General features: G+C 40.5%; 1 protein-coding gene across 8 annotated transcripts in view; it reads right to left on the bottom strand.

Moving 5' to 3' along the window:
- The window catches only part of LOC138165446 (ecotropic viral integration site 5 protein homolog), a 219,209-nt gene that overhangs the window by 51,091 nt on the left and 148,581 nt on the right, over nucleotides 1-19,537 (bottom strand). For all 8 annotated transcript variants that reach the window (XM_069093818.1, XM_069093820.1, XM_069093821.1 and 5 more), the window contains 3 exons: nucleotides 19,135-19,293; nucleotides 17,384-17,530; nucleotides 11,977-12,072 (listed from right to left, as the gene is read on the bottom strand). In XM_069093818.1, coding sequence (XP_068949919.1) covers nucleotides 11,977-12,072; nucleotides 17,384-17,530; nucleotides 19,135-19,293 — 402 coding nt within the window. The remainder of the gene's footprint in view (nucleotides 1-11,976; nucleotides 12,073-17,383; nucleotides 17,531-19,134; nucleotides 19,294-19,537) is intronic.

The raw sequence follows: 19,537 nt of genomic DNA, 5'->3' as shown, positions 1-19,537 counted from the left end.
GAGAAATATTAATTGCTCATGAGCAGACTGAACTAATATAAATGACAATTCTACCAAAATTAGCTAACATGACAGAGAAAGAAAATGACAAATGCTGGAGGTAATGGGGGAAAATAAGGACACTAATGCATTGTTGGTGGAGTTGTGAACTGATCCAACCATTCTGTAGCATGATTTGGAACTCTGCCCAAAGAGCTATATAACCCTGCATATCTTTTGTCTCATCAATACTACTACCAGGCCTGTATCCCAAAGAGATCAAAGAAAAGGGAAAAGGCCCTATGTGGACAAAAATATTTACAAAAAAAAAAATCTGTCTTTGTGACTGTTGCATTGCATTGACTTTCCCAAAGAGGTGATAATTCAACAACTAAAAGTTTTCAGTATACTTCTGCATGTCAAACAGATGGTCAGGCTAACCTAACAAAGTTTAGAAATTCAAGGCCAGGAGAAGTTTTTTTTATGGATAACAAATTCTCAAAGAAAAAAATACACAAACCAACTCCATTCCATACAATGTCTAATTCTGGAAGTTCCTTACAGTTATGAAAATACTTTATTTAAATTTTACTTTCAGCTATATTTTTTGTAGGCTCTTAGTAAACAGTGTGATCGCTTTAAAGTATTACTGGGAAACCTGTGGCTGAAACACTGCTTACATGTTAAAATCTGCTTTCTTCCTGTCTAAGGAAGTGCCCTTCCTGTGGCAAGATCGGAGGACTGTAACCAGTATCACGCACACGCGCACACGCTCACACACACACCCATCTATAATATCTTCAGACACTCAAATTATAATTCTTTTCAAAGTCTATAGCAGGAGCTCTTGACCTTTTGCGTCACAGATCTACTCGGCAGTCTGGTGAAACTTGTGGATCCCTTTCAGAATTTTTTTTAATTAACAAAGTTAAATATATAGGATTACAAAGGAAAAGATCAAACTGAAATAAGTTTTTTCTTCATCTAAGTTAATGTACTGTACGCCCCCCCCCAATAACAGATCCATGGATTCCAAGCTCTCTGATCTAGAGTCTCAAACCAACTAAGGAAGGGTAAATAAGGAGAAGATGGAGCCAGTTTGTTAAGTTCTTGAAGGATGTCCAAGTGAAAAATGTTTAATATGCAAAGTATTAAATGAAAGTTCACAGATGGAAATTTTGATTTCAGACTATACAATGAGATCTACATAACTAAACTGTGCTTCTCAGAGATGACAAAATGTCAACAAATAAATTTTTTTTCCCACTATAGTCTTTAGAACTACATAGGCAACAGGCTAAAATGAACAGAAGTTGTGATTCTAAAAGAGTCCTTAAGTGAGCAGGGGAAGAGAAGTAGCTACAGAAACATTTCCAACAAGGCCATTTAGGTTTAACTCCAGCAGTCTGATGAAAAAGTAAAACAATTTTTAAAAGGAGCACCTTCCAAATTAGATTTACATTTACTCAAAGTTTTTCAAAGGAAAAATTGTTAAAAATGAAGCATCTAAAACTACAGTGATCCTTCATCTAAACTCCTGAAAACCTGGCTATTCTGCAGTTTCACTGCCTGTAACATACAGACTCAAGACACAAGCCAACAGGGCCTCTGAGCAGCAGACCGATGACAAAGTCCACGCTCTTACTAAAGTGCATGCTCTCTGCTCACAGGGCAGCTCTTTAGGTCTGCACTATTCTAGAGATTCCACTGCCTGCCTCCTGGGGAAGACGGAAAGAAGGCTGTCCTGCTCTCCCACTCACTTCTCATCAAACATCTGAAAAGTACCCCAGACAGGGCGATGATATAGAAAACCAAAGAGAAACAGAAGGAAAGCCCTCCCCCAGTACAGAACTGCTCCAAAGGATGGCCAGAAGCTGCCAGAGGCAGCCTCAAGGGAGCCAGCATGAGTTCTAGCAAACAGGAGGGTAGCCAGTAGGCACCAGAAATAACAAGAGTCAGAGAAGGGCTGGTCACAAGCCAGTACCACCTCCAGGAATCCTGAAACCTGCCAGAACAGAAGCAGCAAGGGGCAGAGCCAGCTCCCAGAAGTGAGGAAAACCTAAGTCCAAATCTGGTTTCAGTGCCTTACAAGTTGTGTGACCCTGGGCAAGTCACTTCACTGTTGTCTTCCTCAGTTTCCTCAACTGTATAATGGGGATAATAGTAATCACCCAGAGTGATTGTGAGGATAAAAAGAGCCAGCACTTGTAAAGCACCCTGTAATCCTTCAGGTACTAAATATGTTAGCTATTATTATTATTGTTGTTACTAATTTTCAAACAAAAATACTCAGAGCAATGTTTATTTTCCTATCCTCTCCAGGCCATCATGCTTGTACTCTGGCTATCCCCCATCTCTCCCTCAATACAAAAGCCAGGGTTCTGCCCCTGGGATCCCACCTTCAGAGCCACCATCTCCCACCATGCTCCTCTGCCCTGAGCTCACCCTCCCACAGGGTTCCCCTCCCACGGGGTCCTCAGGAGAAGATACTGCTCTGCAGGCCCCACCTCCCTGTACTTTCCATCCTCAGTGCTTAGCACCCTGCCTGGTGCACAGTGAGGGCTGAATTAAAGCCTTTATCTATGAGTTCTGTCTCTGTCCAAGACCAGGACTTTGGACCATTCATCCAGGACAAGCTTATAAAGATAAGTTTGTTACGTATGGATCTGGCAAATTTGAGAAACTCAGGTCACAAATTAGACCTCATAGTCTTAAAGGAAATGACAGAAACAATTAGTAATCTCTATGTTCTCTTCATGTAGGTTTCAAAATAAATCTAAGGTTATACATAGGATGTGGGTTTTTCTTTGGGAGCCATATTACAGAAAGTTTGCGGTATTAGAAGGGTCATGACACTGTGCAAGGTGCTTGGTCTCAAATACAGCTGGAAAGGTTGTATTTTTAAAGTATATTTATTTAATCTATCTGCAAAATATAATTTAAGAAACATGGAGAAAATAGAGTATATAAAAGGTTGTCTACAAATCTTTCTTTTAAAAAAAAAAGGTTAAAGTGGACTCCTAACATATGAACCTCTGACTATTTTAAATGTTAAATACTGTTTTGGTTTTTAAAAAAATGTTTATATCATGAAAGTATGCTTAACAGCCACAGAGGCAAGCATAACAGGTTATGGTATGGTCACAATTTTTAGTGTCATTTTAATGACATTTTAAATACACATATTAGAAAAAAGATTTATGCCAGTTGTATTTGAAATCTATATGACTAGTATCAGAAAAGCAAATGATTTAAGTAAATCTGTGAAGCTGGGTAAGTTAGTCACTCTGATTAAGCTCTGTGACATTACTGAAACATCAATAGCAACCACCAAGCCTTTCTTAGTAAGTTTTTACTGATTTGGTACTGCTTTGTAACCAGTCAGCTCTCACAGCCGCTATTTTTTTTTGGTAACACTTCAGTCAATGTGGTAAAGAAACATGCTTTGCATTAAAAAAATTAAACAAGTTTATTCAGAACTGTAAATGTGGTGAGTGGTGGCCTTTCAGCGACTTCATAGTGACTCATTTTAAACTTCCAAAAACACATCATACACGTATCACGTACCAATGATGATAAGAGTAAAAAAAATTTCCTGTAATTTAAAAATATGGAGACAAAGGCTAAATGATCTCTATATTTCAGTAACCAGAAGAGACAAACAGGGTTATGAAAAGGCATTTCTTTGGGTAAACTGAAGACCAGATCTGAGGCAAAGGAGAACTAAGTGTTATCTACCTTTGTATTAGCAATATCTGCCACACTAAATTTTTTTCTTAAGTTTCCATTAATTTAATTTTTTAAAATTCATGATTATATTTTCTTGGAATAATTCATAATTGGGTTTTCAATCAGTTCCATAACTGAAAAATCCTAGAACTATTAAAAAAAAAAACTCTCCTGCCAAAGGCCATACAACAACTAACTGATCTCTTGTCAAATGTCTGGAATCAATATGATTCAACTAATCCTTGACAATTAAGCAAATGGACAAGATTTGTGCACAAAATTCATTACTGTGATTCTAAAAAGGCCATTAAACTTATACCACTTGGAACTAATTTTAAAATTAATTTAAAAATTAAAATTAATTCTCATATCCCCAAGAGGCACAGCAAACTTTTCTAATTTCTTTTTGTTACATGTTAAGTTTTGAACTATCTCCCTCCCTCGCTACCCTGCAATAGAGAATCTGCCATTTGATACAGATTTATAAATATATGTAAAACCAAACTATGAATACTTCTGTTTATCCCTTCTTTCTCTGGAGATGGATGGCATCTTCCTTCATAGGTCCTTTACTGTTGATTTGAGTATTTACAGTACTCGGAATAACTTGGTTGTTCATAGTTATGCTTCAAACAATATTACTGTTACTGGATACACGTCCTCTTGGTTCTGTTCACTTCACTTTTCATGCAACTCTTTCTATGTTTTTCTAAAATCAACCAGCGCATCTTTCTTATAACACGATGTTCCATCACAATCATGTGCCACAACTTGTTCTGCTATTCCCCAACTGACAGGTATCCCCGCACTTTCCAGTTCTTTGTCACCACAAAGACAGATGCTGTAAATATTTTAGAACATGCAGGTATGTTTTTCCTTTTCCCCCGATCACAGCAAACTTTAGACATATGAATTTATCATGTACCAAAGCTATTTATCAGTAATCTTTGTCTTAATTGCATAACATTAGCAACTGATCAAAATTAATTCTCTCAGAGTTGACAGTAAAAATGCAATGCTAGAAGATTTATGCTTTCTATCATTAACTTCCTCTAAAGATAATTATTGGTGATGGTTGTGGTTAGGTAATGATGAAAATTTTTACAGATCTTCACCATAAACATGTCAAACAAACAAACAAAAATTCTATAGCATGTTGGTATGTCAGTAAACTGCCTGCCACAATAGTATTTCCTCAATTGATCCTTGTACTGAAAATGAATTATTTTTTAATTAAAAAATTAAACTTAAGATATAATTTAATTTTAACAAATGGAAAAAATCCACAATTAAAGTCATGTGAATCTCTTATTTCTCCTTTATAATAGCATCATTCTAAGAGGTCTACAGTGACCACATCAATGAAAGTACACAAAGACTCACTGACCATCACCTGGAGAGGCAGCAGGACACAGAGGAAAGAGCACTGTACTCAGGTCAGAAGACCCGAGGGCAGCCTTGATATCTCTGAGTCTCAGTTTTCTCATCTGTAAAATGGGATCAATAAGAGCTACTTTAATTATTTCACAAAGTTACTGTTAATGTCAAATAAAGAAATGCATGATGTGAAAGTCCTCAGAGAACCTAAGTACAAATGTAAATATTAACTGGTTAGGTACCATCATGACTATCTATACTCAAGGCACGGTCTAGAGCTAGAGGAAGCTTCTACACAACACACACATACACATTACACATGTGTATACATTCATATATGCATACATATATAGAAGCAGAATGTAAGACAGATACTTTTAGTCTCAAACAGCCTATGCCTTACGGGATGGCAACTGGGATAAAGAGCTCTCACTAAAGCTAGCTTGGGGCTAACTGAGCTAAAAAGGGAAATGGACTAATTTCATTTTTTGCATCTGAAGCATTTGTGAAAGGGTCTCGGGGGAGGGTCATTTTTGTCAGGGATGTGAAGAAAGGAATGGATGGCATCCCTGTCCAGGGCCACACAACTAGTATGTGTCTGAGGCCACATTTGAACTCAGGTCTTCCTGACTCCAGGCCCAGCGCTCACCCCACAGTGCCACCAAAGGCTTCTCTGTGGATATGTCTCCAGGAGAAGAGAATACAGAGGGGATATGACACTTGTCTTCAGATATTTAAGGAGATGTGCTATGGAAGAGGAATTAGATTTATCCTGCTTGGCCCCGCAGCACAATGCTCAGAGCAATGAATGTAATAAAGAACAAAAAAGCAGCAGCAGCAAATGTGGTTTAGATAAACTGAGGGCCTGCCCAGTAACTGGAGCTATCCCAAAATGAAGGGAGCTCCTTTGGAAAGCAGCACAGTCCCCTCACGCTGGATGACAACTGCCAGGCATACAATAAATAAAGCACAATCCTACTCAGATGCTGTTTGGATTGATGGCTTATGAAATTCCTTCTAAGCCTGAGTTTCTGTGGTTCTGTGAAAAAGGAAAAATGATGAAAACACCTATTTTAATATTTAAATAAATAGCTCTAAATAGAAGCCCCAAAACTGATGCATTTTAAAGGCAGTCTTTTTTGGGGGGGGTTTGTTTTGTTTGCTTTTTGGAGGGCAACTGGGGTTAAGTGACTTGCCCAAGGTCACAAGGCCAGTTTTTGTGTTAAGTGTCTGAGGCCAGATCTGTACTCAGGTCCTCCTGACTACAGGGCCGGTGCTCTATTCACCACATCACCTAGCTACCCCTAAAGGCAGTCTTTAAAGAACAAATGTTCCTTGGTCAATTCAGATGATCAAAAACACCCACCCCAAAACCCACTCTAGATCTTCTAAATAATCTGTCAGAAAGTTCAGGCATCTAAGGGCATATGAACGGGCACAACTTAGAATTTTATGTTCAAGCCAATATTGGTGATTTTACATCATCCCTTCATTGGAATAAGTTAAATGGCAAAAGGTTTATCTCTTTCTCTGCTCCATCAAGCCTACAGTGCTCTGGCACACTGATTGAAACCTTGCCCTCATTCTACTTCAGAACAGTATTTCGAGTGGGTGTTACTTAAACCCAAAGCAGCTGGGGAACACTGCCCATCTGAGCCATTCCTAGAGGTCATCTTCTGGGCAAAGGAACAAAGGCCTGTTGGGAGGATGAAGAACAAAAAGAGGATTCTCAGTATGTATATGTCCCTAAATTCAGAGTTCCCCAATGTCTGTAACTAAGCAACCACTATCTTGTACAAAGTGCTGTAGGTATCTTTAACTTTGTGATGAGTCAGAAATCTCAACATGCTCTTAACTTTCCTTCTTCTAAAATATGTTCTAGATGGGGTTCAGTGCCTCAGCCTCTTTACATGGATAACAAATACAATCACTGCCTCCCACAGGGACACAAACTGTGAGGGTCAAGAACCGGCCAAAGCCACCAAATTTCACCAAAAGAAAGATCAACTCTCCGTTTACTGTTTCTTCACCAATTCAGCCGTCAGAAGTCAGATATGTGATTTCTTTATTTAACCTCTGAGCTGGACGGGTCCCCAGCTGGCTTCTGAATCACGCTTCTTCCTGCAGCCTTGCCAGTGAGGCTTTCTCATCTCCAGGCTTTTCTTGAAGACTGCACGCAGGGAAGCCGCACTCCTCCCAGAGATGGACCACTCCACTTTTTGGATCACTGGTTTTTCCTTCCACATTCTGCCTCTTTGCAAGTTCAGCCCATTTCTCCCTTTCTCATGACAGCTTCTCAAATACTTGAACGCAGATATCACATCTCCTCTTCCCCAAGGCAATCATCCCTTCACCAAACTTTGAATGGCTCTTCTCTTCCCAGATTGGTCACCCTCTTTGGGGAGCATCTAGCTTATCTGAGTCTTTCCTAAAACCTGCTATCTGAGGCTAAACAGGGACTATGTTATCTCCCCTGTCCTGGATGCAATCGTTCTCTAAACATAGCCTAGGAAAGCCTGGGGGATTTTCTGGCTGCTGTTTTACAATGTTAAGTCATACTAGGATTGTAGTCAACTAAAATGATGAGATCTTTTTCAGAGAAAGTGCCGTGTACCCATGCTTGACCTTTGCTGCTCCAGTGAAGTTAACTGCCACAACCTAAGCATAGAATGTCACACTCACCTCTATTAAGTGTTGCCTTTTTTTTAGCTGCCACTGCTCTCGCCTTCTGAGATCTCTGTGATCTAGATTCTGTCATCCAATGTAGCCATCCCTCACCATTTTAGCTGTCCACAAATTAGACCAAAATGCCACATATGTCTTTAACCAAGTCTTTAATAAAAATACTGAACAGTCCAGGCTAAAGCCAGATCCCTGGAACATTCCACTGGAGCCTTCCCTGTAAGCTGATACAAACCCATTAATGCATATTCTTTAGGCTCATTTATCTCACTCATTCCAAATACACCTAAATGTCTTATCACCCAGCCCGCATCCTTCTATGTTATCTATCTATACAGTACAATACAAGAAACTCTCTAAAATGTTTTCTTGAAATCCAAGCATATTACATCTTGAGCATTTCTCCTGTCTACAAGTTAACATTATCGTGTCAAAAAAAAAAAAAGGGGGTTAATGTGTTATGATCTGTTCTTGAGGAAGCCATGCTGGCCTTTTATGATCCAAGTGGCAACACAGCACAGTGGACAGAAGGCTGTCGATAAGAGTCCAGAAGACCTAGGGCAGAACCTGCCTCTACCCATCTGGACACAAGCAAGTCACTTAACCTTCTGACCCTTCATTTTTTCATATATAAATAACCGCAGTACCTAACTACATGGAGCTATTGTGAGATTCAGGAGTTTATGTATATAAATTGCTTTCCAAACTTTACCACGCCAGATAGAAGTCAATCAATATTAAGATCACCATTATGTGTTCACAAACCACCCCCTTGATGCATTCTAGGATTTTGACAGAAATATGTGCTAACCTTCCTGCCTTACAGTTTGCAGACATTGCCCTCCTCTTTCCTAAAAACTGGGACCTCTGTCCTTCTCTAGTACTAAGGCACCTGTCCTGTTTCCTAACATCTGGATCATAAGCAGGAGCTCGGTACTCATTTTGGACAGTTATTTTTTTTTTCTGTATTCTAGGTCAGAGTGCATCCAATGACATGAGCTCACTGAGGAGAGCTAGACTGCCAAATGATTATCTCTTCTTTTTAACAACTAGGAACTAGGTGTTAAGTGTTAGACTGATGTCCCTAAAAAATATTGGTTATAGTATCCAGGCTTACACAAGAGGCTGGGGTTTAATATAAAATCTTGCTAGTAACTAAACTCCTTTTGGATGAAATCTAAAGCAAAACTTTTGTATACCAAGATCAGCTGCACACTCACCAGGACGATGAGCAGATGATGAAAAAAGCTGGCTTCTTAGAAAATGCCCAAAAAGAGGCTGCAGTATTAGACAGTCCATCTTTCTGAATATAGGTTGCATTCTTCCCCACTACAGAAATCAGACTTCCCTAAATCCAGGGTGGTCTTGTAACCATGCCAGCCTGTGCCTCAGCAATGTCACCAGAACAGTCGTGCAGAAAGTGGACCGGAGGGGAGAGAGCCTGGAAGCTGGATGACCAGCGATGAGGCGGAAGTGACAGAGGCTGGTGGGAGTGTGAGTGAAGCCAAGATAGACAGAAAAGCTACTGAGGAAGTCCAATCAATAAAGCTTGGTAAATGACGGGGAGAAAGGGACCAATGAGGAAGAGGAAAGACTCCTAGGGGGCCCTGAAATGACAAACCTGGGGCACTAGGAAGATGGTGGTGCCCATAATGGAAGGTGTGAGAGGAAGAGAGTGAGCTCAATTCTGAGCCTGTTAAATCTGAGATGCCCATACGACATTCATATGTCCAGTAAGCAATTAACAGGGCATCACTATTCCTGAATGTCATCTTCTCCCAAATGAAGTGATAGCCCAGCATCAAGAGAGGAGTCAAATGACTGAGGTGATTAGTAAAATACTAATAAATCTGTGAAATCGAAAAACAAACAAACAAGAAACAATGTAGCTAGAGTTCTGGTGGAAGTTAGGCCTAGATAAAGAGATCTGGGTAGAAAGATGATATCTGAATTATAGGAGCTGATGAGATTTCTAACAAAAATAAGACAGGAGAGATGATAGGGCACAGGAGCATTGAAGGAGGGGGGAGAGGAAGCTGAGGAGAGGTGCCACAGGTAACAGGGTAACCAGGAAAGAACACTGTCACACACTGATGATGTCTAGGGTGAAGAGGGTGGCTATCAATATTAAAAGATCCAGAGAAGCTCCAGAGGACCAGGACTGAGAGAAGGGCATTGGATTTAGCACTGAAGAGATAACCTAATCTACCAATGTCCAGGCCAGGATTCTTTGCACTCCACTGATACTTTCCAAGTGCACAAGGGAGCCTCTAAAATTACCAAAATTTCACCTCCAAACAAGCACACTTTGGGCTTTTAGAGCTATGAACGATTCTGCCTCTTTTGCTATGTACTTATAGAAAGCAAGTATTTACGGAAGTCTGCCAATAAAGGCCCACTGTTTCTAAGCTTCATTTTAAGGGTTATATTCAGGAGCACACTGCAAGTCATGCTTTTAAATGCAGAGAAAGCACAGGCCAATAAAGCAATTTCTTTTTTCCTCAAGGTATACTCAGTTAGTAAATGTGAGGAGAGCAAGGGTCCATCTAGTGAGATTCAAAACACACAGACTCTGGACTGAAGACGAGCTCTCCCCCTGGTGGAGCTTACACGGACATACCGAAACATTTCTAAGACGAAGAATAAAGGCTATTTGGTTATTAGTGGAAAGAAGGCCTTAGTCCAAGAAGAGCATGTTCAAAGCCTAATAACATTGAGGAGCAGAAAGCCTGTGTCGTGGATTTGGCTCATCGGCGCAGGAACAAAAAGTTCAATCATCTTGAAACTTCTCGAGCTGTGCCACATTAGCAAGCAAGAGTACCGACAGAATCATTACAAACTGATGCTGTAAACTTTCTTACACCTTGTTTTATAAAATAATGACAGTTAACTTTGAACAGCTTTTTGAAGTTTGCAAACCACTTTATAACACTTGACACTCTCCAATATTTATCAAAACCAGTACCCCAATGACTATGTTGCAATCACAGAAGGTGTTTCACTTAAAATTCCTGTTTTATTTTTCTATTCATAGGACATATAAAGGAAAACGTGAAAGGATGCCATAAACTCATAGCCAATTTTCCTACTATCTAAGGGCAACAGTGATGGTTAAAGAAAAGCATTTTATACGAGTGTTCAAGCATGATGTGACATCAAATAATGGGATGCCTCATGAAAAGTATTTTAAATAAATATAAAATTATACTTTCACAGTCTTTTCAAATCATAAATGGGTCCTGTTTTTATATATAACCTAGATTAAAAATAAGAAAATAATATGTTAATTGAGCAATAAAAGCTGACTGAATTCTAAAGTAAAGAATTTAAAGGATTCATTTTTACAAAGGAAACAGATTAGAGATTTGATTTAAAGACAAAAGGAGGTTTGGGGCTGGAAGGAGAGTTTTATACTAAAGCAGAAATGGCAGCTATACTAGACTTTGTGCACACTAGAAAAAGAGAGAAGAACAAATGAACAACTTTTTGAAAATAGGAAGCCAAAGAATATGTGCTCGTCCTACCTCCTGGTACAAGTGTCTGGTTCAGCCAGAGGACCATAAAACACGAAGCCCAGCACACAATGCTTCTGGGAGGGATCTCTCTGTAATGAGACTAGTAGCACCAAACAGCAGAGGGGAAGGGAACAAGTGCCTACTATGTTCCAGGCTCTCTCCTAAGTGCTTTACAAATACTTTCTTGATCCTTACAAGAACCCTGAGAGATGGGTGCTATTATTATCCCCGTTTTACAGATGAGGAAACTGAGGCAGACAGAGGCTAAGTGACTTGCTCAGGGTCACACAGCTAGAAAGGGTCTGAAGCAAGATCTGAAAGCAGGGTTTCCTGCCTCCAGGCCCAGGGCTCTACCTCCTATGCCATTTAACTTGCCTTAGGATAAAACAGAGTCAGAAGATTTGTAAGCTATCAGATAGCAAACACAATACTTTCCCCAGATGAAGAACTTTACATCTAACCCTGCTTGACAGTCACAAAGAAGTCTCTGGGTGAGCACAGGCAGTCAGAAGAGTCAAGAGTGGCAGGCGCATCGTGACGCACTCTGTTAGTTGTCTTGAATTTTCCACATAGGAAGGACAGGGGAAGAACACGACTACCCGCCTGCTATGGGAGAACAGGGAGATAAGGAGAGGGCCAGGCCCCCCCCCCCCCCCCACATGCTGCGTGGCAGCTTCTCTCTCTCATGCAGTACCTGAATCTCCAGTTCAGCAATGTGCTGCCGCAGTTCAGCCACAGCAGCGATGCTGTCTGCTTCTCGGAGACGCACTGCCATTACTTCCTCTTTATTCTGTGGACCAGGAGAAAATAATGCAAAATGTAACATTCCTCTGTCTTAAATCTGTTCTAAATTCAGAACGCAAAAAAAGATGGCATTGCTAAGGAAAAGAAACAGGACACGACCTGCTAAACTTAAAAATGTCTCTGTGTGTCATGCTATTATAGCCAAGCAGTCACATCTGTGCCCCTTAAATACATTCTGATATTCTTCTTAATATAATCTTCCATGGCTGCATTTGAAGGTGAAGGAGCTGTCACACTACAGAAACCACGGCCACTGCAGCTTATAGCACCTTCCTGCACTCCAAATAACCATCCACGATGGCGGTGGTGATAAATAAAGTGACAATGAGAGCTCAGGTCCCCTCACCCCAACCTCAGGTGGGCTATGCCAGTGAAAATCAGAAGTGTAAGCTTAAAAAGGCCTTTACATTATAGCCTACGAACCATGATAACATGACAAAAGCCTTCTCACAGCTCACTCCAAAAGGACCTTCACTTTGCAGTCCTGCAGTGACAGCTCTGGAAGCGTGCGCTGGTGCTCTTTTCACAACTTAGTGATTCACAGGAAGGGAGAAGCACCTACTTGGTCAAGAAAGACTCCAGGGTGTCCACAATTTTGACCTTTTAAATTAGTCCATGTATAAAATAAACCAGGTTATTAATGTTAACTTGGGTCAAGGCATTTACTGTCTAGAGAAACTCTAGCAAGACCCTGCCATTCAAACTCTTGAAGAGCTACAATCCAGATCCTACCTACACTACGTAGGGAAGATCCCTCATAAACCTGCTAGTCAATAGAATGCTTCTATCATAATAAAATAGTTAAGTACTCTACTGTTCAGAGTTTCTCCCCTAAAGCCTAGTTCATTTTTTATATTTTTGCCTGTCTTTGTCAAATTGTAAACTTAGAGAATTAAAAGATTCTGTCTCTAAATTTACAAACAATAGATGCTAATTAGGTATAGACTAATATTTAATAAAGGTCTTTGATTTGATGAACTGACAAGTATAAATTCAAATAATGAATTTACCTGTACAGATTTGGGAGGCAAAAAGACAATTTTGGCTTCAGATTAGGAATTGTGATGAAAAGCATGCTTTAAATTCAAACATTTAATATTCTATTTTAGCTGTTCCCTGTTAGTTTTCTCCTTAATGAAGTGATTTTAAAATACGGTTCTAGTAAAAAAAAAATTGGCAGTGTCTTTTGCACTTTATGTGATGATGAAAAATAATTTGAAAATTCTCAGGGCTTCATGTTTACCAACCAAATTTACTGTTACAATCTAATATGCATTTAAGTAAAGTGAGTCATATTTAGCCTAAGAGGACAGGATGATTTCAAAAATTATTCTAACATACTGTTAACTCCAATCATCATGACAAACTGTCCAAGTTGTCCTAGAATTCAATGACGTTAAAAGACTTGAAGGCTCCAGCGTTATTGTTCCTGACTGACTGTCAGCTGTGGCGCATTCCCTCTTAATCCACCAGGCATTTAAGTGCTGTGTACTGTATTTATATCTGTTTCCTTTATACACCCCGCCCCCCATCTTTGCTTTTTCCCAGTTAGAACCCAAGCTCTCTGCAAGCAGGGATTGCTGCTGCCTTCATTTTCTTCTGTATCCTTAAGGTCTATCAAGGCTCAGGGTTCTAGACTAGATACTGACTGATTGAATGCAATGCTAGAACAATGAAATACTCTATGACTGTACCATGACATGCCACAAAAAAACACTTAATTAAGATAAATAGCTCACTAAAAAACAAAGTGAGATGGCATTAGCCTCACTCGGGTCACTCTCAGAGACCCACAGAAATCACTGCACAGATTGCAAGGGACTAATCCAATACATCCTCCTATAAGGCTCTGCTCTGGGGGTACACAAGAGTCATCACCTCAAAGGGATTTCACGGATTCATCGAGTAAATAATGACAAGCTTCATTGATTCCAGCATGTAATAAGCTTTGAATCTGTCTGTTTCATTGACATAAAGAAAACAATTTTCCTCAAGAAATTAATAAATCATTGACTTTGTGATAAAACTCATTTTGATAAATAAAATGCTAAGGAAAGCCTCTGACAAAAATAACAAAGTCAAGGATTCTTAACATGGTGTCTAAGAACCCATGTATACATAAGATTTCAAGAAGTCTATGAACTTGGATGAGGAAAAAAAAACTATACATTTATTTTCAGTAATATCTAATTGAAACTTAGCATTTCCTTCAACTACAAATCATTTTTACAGTGTTATTCTGAGAAGAGGCCCAAAGACTTCCCTAGAATGCCAAAAGGATCCAGGACCCCAAAATGGTGAAGAACTCCAGCTTTAAGTCAAACCTAAGAATGTGCATCTCTCTGGGCCTGTGCTACTGACTAAGTGTGAATGCTGCCAAGTTGGTTAACTTCCACTTCCTTATTTTAATGGGATGAATGCTACTGGTCTATCAGCTAGCAGCGAGGGTGACTGTGAGGGCCATAAGAGATTTCACATACCTATTCTGAAAACTGCAAACCCTACACAAATATAAGGTTTGAGATCAAAAGGATGAAAGTTAAAGCTGGGGCAGCAAGACACCCAGTGAAGCCGTGCAAGTTAAACTGAAGTCACTTCATTCAATAATTGGGAAAAAACAGGGCAAGTTATTTACCATAAAGCCAAATTTCAGCTTCCCATACAGACTTCTGTCACTGGATTGTAGCAGCTCCACACGTCTATGAGGATGCAATTCCATCTCTGGCTCTTAGTGACACTGATAAACCACTTGGGCTTCACTCGAGTTTGCAATGTCACTAGAACTAGTCGATGGAATTATAGCTTTGTATGTACCACTGGAAGTCTGTTATATTCTTATCATAGAACAGCAAAGCTGGTAGGACTAGCTAAGGGTCATCATTCCCTCCCCTATCTCTTTTTTTTTTTTGCTTTTTGGAGGGGGGAAGGCAGGGCAAGTGGGGTTAAGTGACTTGCCCAAGGTCACACGGCTAGTTTTTGTGTTATGTGTCTGAGGCCGGATTTGAACTCAGGTCCTCCTGACTCCAGGGCCGGTGCTCTACTCTCTGAGCCACCTCTATAACTAAACCGGGCCGGGAAAGATTAATATCTAACCTACTTAAAAAATATTCCGTTGCCCTCAGTAATCCATTTTAGGGCTTACATCTGCTCACTGTCATGAGTATAAAGACTTCAAAAGAATAACTGAATTCCTTCCACATCACAAAACTTTCTTTCTTTAAAAATTTTTTTTTCTTTGAGAAAGTCAAATGAGAAATAAGATGAAAGAAAAGTTTTTGTCTTGGCATAGATATGCACAGATTTATTTTGTTTTTATTTGTATTTATATATATATAAAATATTCTAGTTTCAGTTAAATAGCTTGGCACAGTGAAATGAGAGCAGGTGTCAGAGTCTGGAAGACCTGGGCTTAACTCTTAGCCCTGGAACATATACGAGCTGTGTGACCGTGGGCCTTCACTTGACCTTTCAGGGCCCAAGACAACTAGAAGATACAAGGCACAGAACAGTTGCCTAAGTATTAGTGGACGTCAATACAACGAATGAAATCACAGTTTAACAAAACAAAAAACTAGTATCAAACTACTCCTAGGGGAAAAATGGCCTGAGCAGCAGGGGCAAGGCTTGGCTAGGAAGCCACATGCAGTCACACCCCTTCAATTCTCAGGCAGCTCTCTAAGCCCAGGGGCTCTTCACTTTTTGTGTGGGTCACCCCTTGGGCAGCAGGAGCTTTGTGAAGCCTTTCTCAGTCGTGTTTTTAAATGCGAAAAATATGTGGTGATACAAAGGAAACCTACTATATGGAAATTTAGTTCTCAAAATACTAAAGACCCCAAGTCAAAGATCTGCTTTAAGACTTTGAGATTTCTCACCAGGAGTTCACCATTCCAACTGCAAAGGCACTGCTTCGACTGTGGGTCAACATGGCCAAAACAGAATGTAACAAATTGGTGGGGAGTGGGAATGACGTCTTAAAAATTACTATGGAAGTTTTATTATTCAAGGTCTATTCATGATATAGCCAGGTAGTACAGTGGATAGAGCATCAGGCTTGGAATCAGGAAGACTCATCTTCTTGAGTTCAAATCTGGCCTCAGACACTTTCTTTACAGATGAGGAAACTGAGGCCAACAGGATTAAGTGACTTGCCCAGGGTTACACACAGCTAGGTTACTGAGTCAGTCTTCCTGAGTTCAAATCCAGTCTCAGATGCTTACAATCTGTGTGACCCTGAGCAAGTCATTTAATCCTGTCTGCCTCCATTCCTCATCTGTAAAATGAGCTGGAAAAGGACAGAGCAAACCACTCCAGAGTCTTTGCCAAGAAAACTCCAAATGGGCTCATGGAGAGTTGGACTGAAATGACTGAACAATAACAAATGTAGGATGCACCTTGATAAATTACAATCTCACCTATGTGGATGCCCCCTATACCAGTACAATGCAGAAGCCAACAGATCTAGCTTTTAAGTGTGCTTATTTTTACAGATTTGAATCTATTTGCTCTTGATGTTCCTGACACTTCAATCTAAGCATCAGTCACAGGGATGATCCAAGATACAGTTTACGGTGTAAAGAGAATGCCTAATTTCTCAGACACCTGGAGATGGGCATGCCCCTCACCACAGAGCCCTGCAGCTTCCAGACTGCTTCGGGTTCTCCTTCTACACCCACTGTTTAATTCCTTCACACCCATCCTCTGTTCTCTGCTTAACCTGTCTCTGATTTTCACTCCATGCTGAGAGCAGATATCATCATTTCTGTGCAAAGTGGTGGGACCTATTTCCAGATTTGTTCATCTGGCTCCCACTCCCTTGGAAAGAGAAAATTTATTTGGATTTCAAGGCCTTTTTTACTTGGCTGCAGTCTAAATGAAGATCTGGGGGGTGGGGTGCCCAGACCTACAATTTCTTTAGCATAGGGAACTCTCAGAAAGGAAAGTCCCCTTACCAGGAAATTCAGTACCTGCTGTGCAACCTAAAATTCTTAGGAGAGTTCCCTGGGGCGCTGAAAGATCAAGGGACTTATCTAGGTCACAGGGCTAAAGGGAACTCAGGACTTCCTAGTCCTGGATCCCTGTATTCCACTATGTAACCTCTGAAAGAGGCTTTAGTGCACTAAGATAATACCAAAGTCTGGAGTAGGGTCAGTGACGCCAGCAGCCTGAGGCCAAGCTTCTGCAGCAATGGCCTCTCTGGGTATGTCACACCCCGCTCTGGACAAGACACAGGAGAAGAGAGGTAGGCAAGTGAATCACCCAGGGTCCCAGCCCAGGCGAGGGAAGCCCCCCCCCTTTACCTTGTACTCTGTCTCGGCTTGCCTGCGCCTCGCTTCACTCAGCTGGGTGAGTAATTCTCTGTTCTCTGAGGAAAGACACTGGACCTTCCCTTGCAGGCTGCTCACCTCCTGTTCCGCCCTTCTTAAATGGTTGCTATTAATTTGGTTCTAATAATTAAAAAAATGTAAAAGTGAGAAGTAGATGTAGAAGTGGGCCATGACACACTGAAAAGCTCTGACATATTCATTCTGTACTTACCTATTCTACTATGCAAGGCTTTACTGTACCATCCATATGCCAACTGTACTTGATACATACTTGAAAATTTTATGCAGAAATTTTAAAATAGAATCTTGAAAGGGAGTCAAAATTCTAGTCTGACTAGAAACCTAATATTTAACTATGAAAGCATTGGAGGTGAGAGATTTTAAACCAATATTTTAGCTTAGTTTACCATTTCTGCAATAACCAAATTTAACCTTCATACATACATAATGCCCCCTTCTTAAAACACATATTGTAATTAAAGTACATATAGTCTAATAATTAACAAGTGCTAAGGTTTGCATATTACTTCATTTCAAAAATGGGTCCCCAGAGCCTAACAGGAAACTGTAAAGCATTACACAAATATAAACTCTGCTAAATGACTTCAAGAAACAAGCCTCCTCTTCTCTTTCCCATCAGTGAGGAAAAAATCTACACTCACAGGGGCAATCAAGTATCTGTCAAAGCCTGAGCTCTGAAGAAAGGAAGGGACTGAAGAGGAGAAAGCGGCAGAGGAGGAAAAGCTGAGGAGTGGAAGACCCCATGGAAACCCCACTAAAGGACACTGACCTTCCCCTCCCCCCCCATCACTCTTCTCATATGAGACACGCTCCTCCTTGGCTCGCACTAGTCCTGGGAGCAGTTCATCATGGTACCCTCTCCAGAGCCCTTGCCTCAGGTCACATGCTCTCATGTAAAATGGGTAAGATGGCAATTTGATAGCGAAAAGCTGCACAAAACAACTTCTGCCAGGGAGGGAGGCCCAGCAACTCCCAGAACCAAGGGGAAAACAACAAAGCAGCCCACTGAGCAGCAGGGTTGCAATGCCCCCACCTAGCCACAAGCCTGGCACAGGTCTCTCAAGGTAATCAATGTGTTCTGGGATAGCTTTCTGTCCCTAACGCAAATTTGGGAAAGCCTTCAATGGCTCAACTCTTCTGACACAGAGGTCCCATCGGAGGAGCCCTTTATTTCCAACATGGAACAAATCTGCAAACAGCTTTGCACAAGTGCCCGCATGCAGAGCACATGCAATAAAATCATTACCTGGTTTAAGGGTGCCCCCTGCTGACGGAATAAAAACAATTTTGAAAATCAAAATCCCCTACATGGCAGAACGTATTCCTGAAACAAGGCTCCACACTCCAATGCACAACATAAAAAAATGGTCTTCTAAAGGCCCTGTTATCCAAATGTATTGTATCACCACAGTAACTAAGTCAAGTTGCCTGAAACTCGGTCTTATTTGGAGAGGAGCGGGATCTCCTGTCCGGCGTTTTTAACAGGACAAGCAGCGCGTGGTGTGGCTGACCTCTGGTAACTGTTTCAGAGTCTTCCTACTACTCCTTGCCTCAAAAAAATAACGTCTTAAAACCTCTTCAGACATAAAAATATGACAGCCTAAGTGACCAACCAGGAGAGCCTTGTATATAAGCGCTATTGGTTTGCTACATAAACATGCTTTATTCCTAACAATGATGATGGTTTAGTTTTCCCATCATACCTGCGTTTCCATTTCCATCATCCTTTGTTTTATTTCTTTTATCTCTGCTTGGGTTTCCGCCTCTCTGAGCCGTATGGTCATCAGTTCATCTTGTAATTCGTTCATGGCATTCTTTCTGGGGGGGTCTTTCCACCTCCCAGTAGTTCGGGCTAGATGGCGCTAAAACACCAAACATATGAGTAACAATTCTAGGAAGAAAGGCAATACGGCACAGACGATTCTCCAAACAAACTGAAAGCCATTACAACACACTGTCCAAGCTAAATAAAAACTTCAATGAATAAAATATTGTTAGAATAAGTTAAAGATTATTTCATTCTATAATAAAAACTTCTTGGTGGAAAAAATATTTATCATAACAAGATTTAACCCTTCAGGTATTGTCATCCTAGTATCGATCAAT

This window comes from Petaurus breviceps, unplaced genomic scaffold, assembly GCF_028583685.1.
Source record: "Petaurus breviceps papuanus isolate PSGF00001 unplaced genomic scaffold, PetGlider_PUasm1.0 208, whole genome shotgun sequence".
Lineage (NCBI taxonomy): Eukaryota > Metazoa > Chordata > Mammalia > Diprotodontia > Petauridae > Petaurus > Petaurus breviceps.
The sequence above is the reverse complement of the archived record's forward strand: the minus strand, read 5'-3'. Positions and strand labels throughout refer to the sequence as shown.